At 37.4% G+C, this 11,236-nt stretch overlaps 1 protein-coding gene across 3 annotated transcripts in view; it reads right to left on the bottom strand.

Moving 5' to 3' along the window:
• LOC113099030 (GTPase IMAP family member 7-like) overlaps positions 1–1,668 on the bottom strand; it is a 35,682-nt gene extending 34,014 nt beyond the window's left edge. Inside the window, exons 1-2 of one of the 3 annotated variants that reach the window (XM_026264082.1) lie at positions 1,539–1,668; positions 1,041–1,171 (exon numbers count right to left, since the gene is read on the bottom strand). Coding sequence is in view for 1 of the 3 variants with exons in the window: in XM_026264081.1 (XP_026119866.1) it covers positions 1,539–1,572 (34 nt within the window). In the remaining 2 variants the exon portion in view is untranslated. The remainder of the gene's footprint in view (positions 1–1,040; positions 1,172–1,538) is intronic. The other 2 variants (XM_026264083.1, XM_026264081.1) reach the window with 2 other exon arrangements.
• Between the last annotated feature and the right edge of the window lie 9,568 nt (positions 1,669–11,236).

Raw genomic sequence — 11,236 nt, 5'->3', positions numbered from 1 at the left:
GATAATGATTGGAAGTGTAAATCTGCTTCTATAATAACATTTAAAACAACAAACCTACACGTACTGCAAACCAATTACCCAAGGTTGAATTAAGTTGTGCCAACATCATAACAGAATAGTGTTCTTGTGTTTATTTACATGGAACTGTATGAGTACTACAATAACAGCAAAGAACTGTTCATAATTGGAATAATCTTCAGTTTTTATTAATGTAATGTAGTGTAAATAAACGACAGAACTTTATTTGTATGTATTTCGCATAGACTTAACTGTAACTATAATCGTAGCCAATCAGGAGCAACTTCAGTTAATCTCTCCCTGCATCATTGATGAGACGAAGGTTGCTTCTGATTGGCTGGTGAAGAGTGGCAGAAATGCACTCCTGTTTTAATCTGTTTAATCATAAGGTTATTTATTTATTTTTTTGGAAAAGTTTGTCCGAGACTGTATCTTTCTCTCCAAACATATTTTCTCAAAAATTATTTGAATGCATACAATTACAATAACAATGAACTAATAAAGAAAATACATAGAATAATAAATGAGTGACGACAATTATATTGTTTTAATTAAAAAAATAAAAATAAATAAACACTTGACAGACAAAAACATGAATACGAATATTTGTTAAAAATGAAAAGAGTGCCTTACATGGCCTCTAATTTAATTATTTAATTTAGCGTCTTGTGCAAAATCCAAAAGAGCTTTATTCCCATGTTTACGATGCACGTGTTGAAAGAGGAGAGACTAGGACATGAAAAATGGAAAAATAGCCAATTAATTTCATACAATACAATATAACACACATACACACACACACACACACACACACACACACACAGAGAGAGAGATGAACGGATCTGTGTAAATGGATGTGTAGGTAGTGCTGTTGTTGTAGTACTCATTCAGATCCATGTAAATAAACACAAGAAGGTCACTCAAGTCCTTCATGATGTTGGCACAGCTTCACTGAACCATGATCAGGTGGTTTGGACTGAGACATCAGGTGTGTCAGTGATGGAGTCCTGGGTTCTGTTTACCTGGGGAAACTGGACTGATCACGCAGACATCACTGGAGGAGAGCTGAACTGGATGACGTCAACACTGAATCACCAATGAACCGACTCCAGCTGGAAAAATGACCTGATAATGTCCTCCAACTATTCTCCTGCTTGACACAGCCAGTACTGAATATGTGAATAAAGGTGACTTGTACTGTAGCACCTGATTCATTTAATGTATTTATTATTCTGCCTCATTTTAAAGATGTAATTTTAAAAACATTTTGTTTAGCTTGTTTAGTTCTTCTTAGTTCATTAAACAAAATGTAAACTGAATTGTGCAGTTGTTTACAGATGTAAAGGCATTTTTTTAGAAACCTTTTTCTCGTTTCGCTCTTTGTAGACGGTCCCTTCGGACGCAGCGCGTTGAGATCATCGAGGAAAGACTGTTTTCAGACTAACTCGCTTGTAGCTCGTTTACTGCATCACTACGAGTGAAAAGAGGACTAATTCGTGTAGATAGACAGAGTTAGTTACCTGCTGTCAGTCTCGTGTCGCCTGACGAAGCCATGGTTTATCCGTGAATTTGTCTGCGATCAGCGGAGTCTGAACACACACACAGTGAAGCTGACCATCAGAGAGTCTTCACCAGCGTGTGTGTGTGTGTGTGTGTGTGTGTGTGTGTGTGTGTGTGAGACTCTGTACTGTGTGAAGACGCGCGTGGGCGTGTCTGATGATAAGGCGGTGATCTTACTGGACTGCACATCTTCACATCTCTGCAGAAAACGCAACCATAACTATAGATATATTCAATTCAACTTTATTTGTATAGCGCTTTTTACAAAACAAATCGTTACAAAGCAACTTTACAGAAAATTATGTTTCTACAATATTTAGTAGTAGCTAGTAGTTTGTGCACATTTGACAGGATTTTAGAAAAAATAAAAATAATAATAATAATAATACAAGACGTAGTCAGCTAGACGATGAACTATCAATATTATTAATTAAGTTATTATATGATTCAGTCACACATTTAGCAATAATTGTTAGTTCTGTTTGTTGATTCAGGGTCAGCATCATCTGGGGTCCTCTGAGGGTCAGCATCATCTCTTCTCAGGTGTTCTGGATCCAGACTGGAGCTTGTGTAAATCCTAGTTACCACGGGATGAAGATCCCAGCAGAAACAGAGAAACACATAGAGACATCACTAGCATAGCTGCTGATCCAACAAAGTAAAATTAGTTTAACCCAAGCTAATGAATAAAAATGCACATTTGATCAGATGCAACTACACTCACAATTTAAGAGATACATTATTCGAATGCTTGGCGAAAGAGATGTGTTTTTAATCTAGATTTAAACAGAGAGAGTGTGTCTGAACCCTGAACATTATCAGGAAGGCTATTCCAGAGTTTGGGAGCCAAATGTGAGAAAGCTCTACCTCCTTTAGTGGACTTTGCTATCCTAGGAACTACCAAAAGTCCAGTGTTTTGTGACCTTAGGGTGCGTGATGGGTTGTAACGTGGTAGAAGGCTAGTTAGGTACGCAGGAGCTAAACCATTTAGGGCCTTATAGGTAAGTAATGATAATTTGTAACTGATGCGGAACTTAATAGGTAGCCAGTGCAGAGACTGTAAAATTGGGGTATATTTTCTTGACCTCATAAGGACTCTAGCTGCTGCATTTTGGACGACCTGTAACTTGTTTATAGACGAAGCAGGACAACCACCTAGAAGTGCATTACAATAGTCCAGTCTAGAGGTCATGAATGCATGAACTATATTGCCGTTAAATCTTGCATATTGAATGCATGAACTATATTGCCGTTAAATCTTGCATATTCTTCTAATATGACTAGGAATAAGACTTAACATAAATGAAATGGCCATTCTGCTGTTGGAGAGTGTTGTTGTATTTAGTACAGCAGTGCTTGTGCATTAAATCATTAACCGGTGCTAAACTGCTAACTGTATTATATGAACAACAATTTAAACCATTAATGTTTGATTCAAATTCACTTAGCCAACTGTTTCTTTTCTACGCATCATTTATATATCCATGTATGTGGTTTCAGTGAAATCGCTCAGGAAATCTGTCCTGTCTTGCCTGAACTCGAGACCTGCACTGCTGACAGATTCTTCACTCCTATTGGTGGTCACTCGTGTCACCAGCTCTCCGTTAAAATGAATGAGATTGTCGCATAGACAGTAAAAGAAATGGACACAGCGACCCCATTGGAACTCAATTGAGACAATTGAAGGCCATTTTTAGCGTTTTTTAGCACTTCCGTTTCTGACGCGCAGACTCAAACGAAGCTTGACGACGTCAGCAACCTGTCTGACAGATGTAAATCTTCTAGTAGCTGTGCGTGCAAACTGCCATCGTTAATCTTGCAGAGACGGCGAGCTCGAGCGGGGACTTCTTTGTCGTGAGTGAGCAGGAGTAAGTATTCTGATTAATTATTTTGTATAGTATTTTAAAATGTAACGCCAGTACACCATATTAAGTTAATTGCCTGTGAGCTTCTCCTCCTGTCTGTACGGTAATGCAACAGAGAGTCGAGTGGTTATTACGCAATCGTTAGCCTATTTTTACAAAAACTGTTTATACGGGGCCATAATGTAACATAGAAGGTAATGGAGCCCTTTTATACATTGTCGTGTATCTTTAGAAATAAATAATGGACAAACAGAGTCTTTAAACGCCTCAGATGTAAAGTTATTCGCTGTCAAAGTGACGCCAAAATGAATGGGAGTCAATGGGAATGCTAACGCAAGTGAAGTTCTGCTAAAAGATGGCCGCCCCCACCCGACTTCAACTTCCGGTCGAGTTCCTTGCCCCTGTTATGTCGCTCTGTCGCTGTGTGTCTCTGACAGTGTGAACGGGGCGAGTCTGGATGCTAGACAACAAACCTACTTGCATGATGCTACAGCTACAATCAAAAAAATGGTCCCAACTTAATTTTATTAAATGTAAACATTTGTTTCCAGAGAATGAATTGGCATGGCAAGTTCTTTTGGATTTGAAGGACATTGTGGAACTTGCTGTTACTAGTTTTCACACGGATTACACAATTGCTTATCTTCAATGCAAAATCACTGAACATAGACAGAAGTACACAGAGCTTTTTCCAGGAACTCTGTTGCTATGCGCAGCTCATTAAGTTATATGGTCCACTTGTAGAGCAGTGGACCATGCACTATGAAGCACACAGCTTCTTTAAGCAGGTTTCACAGCATACAAACTGTTTTAAGAACATTTCAATGTCATTAGCAGTGAAACACCAGCTGATGATTTCATATTACATGAGGCCTAGAAGACTGACTTTGAAGCCCATGATGTTTCAGCAGTTTCAGTTGATGTTTTGAACCAAGCAGCTGCTAAGGAAATTAAGTTGAGGTATCCAAGTGAAGTACACCTGACCAGAAGTGTGATCAGTAAGGGTGTTGAGTTCAGAAATGTAATGCTAGTTGCACAAGGCTCTACTAGTGGGCTGCCAGACTTCTGTGAGATCCTTCAAATCTAAGTATTATAAGTATATATCTGGGATGAAGATTAAAAAATGTTTCTCTTCAAACTACGGAGAACAATAGTAAATAATAATTGTTTTGAAATTTATTCGTACACTGTACCAAGAACCGTTTCTGTCAGACGCGTTCGATTCGTGAACCGATGAACTGATGATACTGCGCATGTGTGATTCAGCGTGAAGCAGAGCGACACACAGAGCGTCTGAACTGGACTGATTCTTTTGTTGATTGATTCTGAACTGATTCTGTGCTAGTGTTATGGGTGTGGGTAAACCAAAGGCTTGAATCAAGGGCAATCATCGCAAATGACGCCATTACGTCGAGCACAAAATAACTAACTAATATTGAATCGAACTGTCCGAGAGAACCACTGGTGATACGAACACCGATGCAACCGGTTCTTCACTTGTGAACGAGTCAGTCTATTGTTCGTTATCTGGCTCGGCTCGGTGTTCATCTTCACAGCAGTTCAGTCATCAATGTACTGTTTGAGTGCATGAATTACTCCGGGATATTGGTTTGTTTGAGCTCAGAGGGAGTGTCAGACACATTAAAAAAGTTAACAGCTTAAGTCATTTGTGGATTAATGCGTATTAGAGATGCGAACCGTTAAAAACGATTCAGTTCGATTTGGTGAACTGTTTCAAAAAGATCCGGTTACATCGAATGACTCTCTCTCACAACAGACACAGAAGAGAAGACAATGCTGAATAAAGTCGTAGTATTTGCTATTTTTGGACCAAAATGGACTACTTTACCTTTCTGGACATGGACAGTATACCGTACACACAGCTTCAATGGAGGGACTGAGAGCTCTCAGACTAAATCTAAAATATCTTAAACTGTGTTCAGAAGATAAAAAGAGGTCTTACTGGTTTGGAACGACATGAGGGTGAGTTATTAATGACATCATTTTCCTTTAAAGTTTGAGTATATTGTTTGCAAACTGCAATCGATTAATTAATTAAAAACAAAGTAGTTGATATGTCGTGTTGTTTTTGTTGTTTAGTAGCAGTAATATGCAGTTATTAGCCGTGTCCACTGTATTTTTTGTTGGTTTTCATGAGACCCCCCCCCCCCCCCCATTGCCCCCCAATCTAAATTGTCTGGAGCCTCCACTGATCACAAGTAATAACAAATCTGAGCATACAAAAGACATGACATGAACTTTTTTTGTTTTTGTTTGTTTTAAAAGCAGAGACGCTTTTTATTTATATACTTTATTATCTTTTGAGATTTTAATATCAAAAGTAAACAGCTGAGTTGATGTAAATTGTAACATTTTTAAATATTGAGTAAATTGCAAAGCCAAGCTATTAAAAAATATGACTGATGTTAACTTCCCATTAAACCTTTGTACTCCACACAGCCAGGATGGTTTAGGTTTTACGTGATATCATCCTTTTTGATAAGCACAGTTCTCAATAGTCAAGTCAATTCACCTTTATTTATATAGCACTTTATACAATACAAACTGTCAAAGCAGTTTTAATAAACAGGAAAATAGTTTGTAGATAATGCAAGAGGACAATAACAAACAGTCAGTTTTTTAGGTAAAGTCAGTTCATTGATGATTCAGTGATGTCATCATCCAGTTCAGCTCTCTTCCAGTAGTGTCTGTGCAATCAGTCAAGTGACCCCAACTAAATAAAATAAAATAAAGTGACATATAGCATAGCATAGTAATGATTTCATAGATGAAATTAAACATACAAACCTGTATTTTGGCAAAGAATTGCACCAATTTTGGCGGTGCCAAGGACGGCACTGTTCTTCCGGCATTGGGAAAAAGCTTCAGTAACTCAACCGCTGGGGGAGGATATTCCCATTCAAATTCAAATTGTGAATATGACTGGGAATATACTTCAGAGATATTTTGCTCATAAGAATTTCTAGGGGTGCCAATAATTGTGTCCCATGAGTATTTGAGAAAAACATTAATTTCATAATGATATTTCCCCTCCGTTTTAAATTCTTATTATCCAATGTAAGGATACATTTTTGTGAATTTTTTAAATAAAAAATCAAAAGGATTAACAATGCAGATTAATTTTCACAGCCTTATTTGATCATATTTGCCAAGGGTGCCAATATTTGTGGGCATGACTGTGTGTATATATATATATATATATATATATATATATATATATATATATATATATATATTAGGGGTGTAACGGTTCACAAAATTCACGGTTCGGTTCGATACGATACACTGATGTCACGGTTCGGTTCGGTACGTTTTAGATACAGCAAAATGTAAAAACATCTCAACTTTTCAGAAAGCCGCAAGCGCACCGCGGGTCATGTGACAAGAACTAACCAATCAGCTTCATCCTTTCCCGTAACAACGTTGAAAGCTCAGCCAAGATGAAGGAACAGCTGATCATAGTTGTATATGGATTGCAATTTTGAAATAAATTTAGTAGCACAGCTACTGTAAGTGATTTTTAGAGCTGCAAATCCATTTATCCTTTGCTGAAATTTCCGCGTCTCATGGAGAGAGCACGTCATTGTTGCTTAGCAAAGACAGACGCCTCAGGAGCGCTTCTGCCCGAGCGCTTGGAAAGGAGGAGATAGCGGCACCTAGCGTTTTCCACGCGTTTGTAGGCGCGATATGTGAACGGCCCCTAGGGCGCTCGCTCACTCAGCATGCACAGAAGGCTCGTTGCAAAATGTCTAATGCATTTAACAGACCAGAAATATAACATCCTAAAATAACCAACAGGTCTGGTGTTTGGGTGCACTTTGGATTCCCTGTAAGCTATAATGGTGATGACAGAATGAATGGTAAATAGTAAGGTCTCATATCCGCGGCTATAACGTAAATATAACGTAAATGTAGTCTTTTGCCCTGTTTGAATCCGTTGGAAATGTCTGTCTAAATGCTGCGGGGTTTGTTGCGTGTATGTTTCTCCTCTTTTTCGTCTTTCCCCAGATACTGACACACTAAGGTGATGTCGGAGTAAATGAGTTGACATGTTTCAAGTATTCCCGCTGGTGTTTTTATTTTTTTGTTTTTTTTTATTCCCGCTGGTGTACCCTATTGTCATGTAGCAGATGCGACATACCGTTGTTTTTTTTATCCACCACTCTCTTGTCATCACCATTATAGCTTACAGGGAATCCAAAGTGCACCCAAACACCAGACCTGTTGGTTATTGGAGGATCTTCTATTTCTGGTCTGTTAAACGCATTGGCCATTTTGCAACGAGCCTTCAGCGCGTACTGAGTGAGCGAGCGCCTGCTGAGTAGCCTAACATAAACATATAAGTTGGTGTTTTTTTCTTCTTCGGGGGTGTCAGGGGCGTTGCCTGTTACGTTGTTTGGGTTATTGGGCTACCTTGTTGAACGCATAACATAATATTTCTATTTTTTTTTTTTTTTTCAAATATAATTAATTAGTCCAACGAACCGTTCGGTATACATAATGCGTACCGCGTACCGAACCGAAAGCCTCGTACCGAACGGTTCAATACGAATACGCCTAACTTTACACCCCTAATATATATATATATATATATATATATATATATATATATATACCTTTTTTTTTCCACAAAGGATGTTGATTTTGCAAGCAACGAGGTGGACATCAAGAAAACCGTTTTGGCGATGTGCAGTAGGTGGACAACTTAAATGGGTAATACCGCGTGTACGCCATTGCAGGGTCCGCGGCGTTCACTGCAAGTCGGTGGCATGTTAAAATCATTCGCGAAACTACCACCAGGTGACGCAAAGGGACAGATTGTGAACTGAATGTAATTGTAAAATGAAAGGAAGACGTAAAACAACAATAACATTATAATATACATTATCACATCCTTAAAAACCATTAGAAAATAGCATAGTCTTAGGCTATAGTCTACTCATCAAAAATTTAAAGACTTTTACACAAAGGCTCTTTAAGCATGCCATTGTTATTAAACAGTCATTACATTTTGAATTATGCCTTTACTGTGTGACCAGAAATTGTGAATTGTGACATTGATTGCACTGGTGCCTCACGCGCACATATTCATTGGAAACAGCGGCCATTCCCCATCCATTCGGCGTGAGCAGTGGTCCACATTAGCATATTTTGGCTCATTATGATTTTTCCCATCGATAATGAAACACATGTAAAATCCAAAGCCTATTTTACCTCATGATTAATAATTTAGCTTCAAATGGGCAACATGTTTGGATTTGTCTCGAATGAGAGAGATAAGCCCAACTTTGCCTTATGTATCACTTTAAATTATTAGAATGTTTTTGTTTATAAGCCTATATTATTATATACAGCAATTATATTTATCCATTAGAATTATATATTTTTAATTCTTGTTTTGTTCTGATATATTTGTTAAATTTAAAGGATTTGTTGTAAAGTGAAGGGAACTTAATATAATCCTGTTGGTACATTAGCCTACTTGAAATTCAAGTTCAACTTAGTATTTAAAAAAAGGTTTTAATTATTAAATTATTTCTATGAATTAATAAGTTAGCATTACTTTTTCATCATATTTTTTACGAGCTGTTCTGAAACAAAGCACCCACTTTTTTCTTTTTTAAATCCATTAATCGATAGTAACATCATCATTAGAGTTGCCAATTAACTTCAGAAATGGAAAATTAGGGTTTCTTTCTTTTATTCTTTATTTTTAATGTTTTTTCTTGAAGAAAATAAGTCTTTATTCTTTAAGAAAATAAGGATAAGAATAAGGGATGATCCAAATATTTGTAATGTACAATATAATATAGGCCTATATCTGCTTGCAGTTAAAAAGTTATCATATTTGTTTTGATTCAGCCATTTATGTAGGCTACAATTATTCAAAAAATTAAAATTTTACTATTATAGAATCGGGGTAATTTAGGAGATGAAAATACAGTGAAATTACAAACGGCGTGAGATTTTAAAGCATGTCATGACATGTTGTATTGGCCTCAATCTGATTTAGTAAACTCAAACAGCTGAAGATGAAGCTGGGTCAGTTAGCATGAGTCATGTTCGCTGTGAAGCAGGAGCAGCTGATGGAGGATTCCACTTAAAACGCTTATGATCATGAATAACAATGATTATCGCAATAATATTGAATAATTATCCATTATGGTCTTGTGAAAATAATGAATAAAAAGAGTATGAGTGCAGGCATGTTTCAACCCGGTAACTTGACAACACACCGTTCCTCACAGCCAACAGTCGAAATGGACGGAGCAGAAATGTAAGTGTCTAAATCATACACACAGTTCCATTGAATGATAAATGTGTTTAAACAATGCTGATGAACTGAATGCATGAAGGAAACTGTTAAAATAACCACAGCATTAATAACGATCTTGAAATAAGAGCGCGAGGTTTATCTCCGATAATCAGATTCATGAAAGTAGCGTTCGTTGCTTTAGCAAACGGACATCAGGCTAGTTTTCTCTCAGAATCATCATCCGCTGATGGAGAGGAAAAGTTAGCTAGGCTACTATAGCGTTTTATTTTGTGAAAATGAGATGAAGACGTTTTCACACTGAAAGAGAAGTGATCTGGCTCTCATAGACATGCCAGATGTTGGCTTATGCATAATACTCATAAAGCTGTTTTTTTTTTATCTTGGCTTAAATACATGTTTACCTATGCAATGTCATAGCATCATTAAACTAGCATCTAACAATGGACAAAAGTTTTTTTTTCTAACCTATGGTTCTGTAACCATAATGTTCCTAATAATCCTTTAGGTGAGTGTATTTATGAGGTAAGCCCTAACCCTAACCCTAACCCTAAGGCTGCTGTAATTTGTCCCTGACTAATCATTTAAAGAATTTAGGGGAAGCATTTTAATAATCCTGTGAATGCACTTAAAGAGAGCAGAATTAAATTGTCATAATCGAATCGAATTTAATTGTGGACCAAATCGAATCATTCTAAATGTGCAAAAATCATTCTTGAATCAAATCTAAAACCTATGAATCATGAATCGAATTGAATCGCTGCCTACCAGTGATGCGTGGGTCAATGTATAAACAACCCACACCCACCGATGTTTTCAACTAACCCGTCGCAACTCGGACCGCGAAAAAAGAAAAAGAAGATGTTGTACCCGACCCGCATTTGATAAATGCATCGCCCCTTTATATTAATTGAATTACTTAAACAGGATATAGTCTACAGGATAATAATCGTTATGACCGCACACATAAAGCTTGCCACAAAGAACTGTAATGATTATGACTTTGTCTAAATTAGCAAGGAGACATTTAATAATAAACTGGTGTTTTCTGTGTCGCTGCTAAGATGAAGTTGACGATGCGGACTCGCCGTGAACACCAGAGAAATGCACATTTCATATGGATTACATCATCAGAGAGTAGCCCATTTATTTTGGGTTGAATAATTTCGTTTAAAAGTAGACACTTCAAGCTTTCTGTAATATATTGCCTATATTTCTTTTTAAACCCACTGACTAAAAGATTAAGACACTACCTGACCCAAAATATCACCCACAGTTTCTACAGCTTTTTTCTGAGCCATTTCAGAATCTGGAAAAATGACTGGAGCAAACTTGTTACTGCAGTCATGTACGGCATGATAAATGCTCGTCACTTCTGCTGCCCAAACTTTGTCAGCCAGTGGGTCATTTGGTTTATTGTAAAACGATTGCACTGATTTGCATGTTTCTTGATGATGCGCTTTTTTTCTGTGGTACTCACATGCACCATGCCGCTCAC

This window comes from Carassius auratus, unplaced genomic scaffold, assembly GCF_003368295.1.
Source record: "Carassius auratus strain Wakin unplaced genomic scaffold, ASM336829v1 scaf_tig00216838, whole genome shotgun sequence".
Classification (NCBI taxonomy): Eukaryota; Metazoa; Chordata; class Actinopteri; order Cypriniformes; family Cyprinidae; genus Carassius; species Carassius auratus.
Note: the sequence above shows the minus strand (reverse complement) of the source record. Positions and strands in the feature narration are given on the sequence as shown.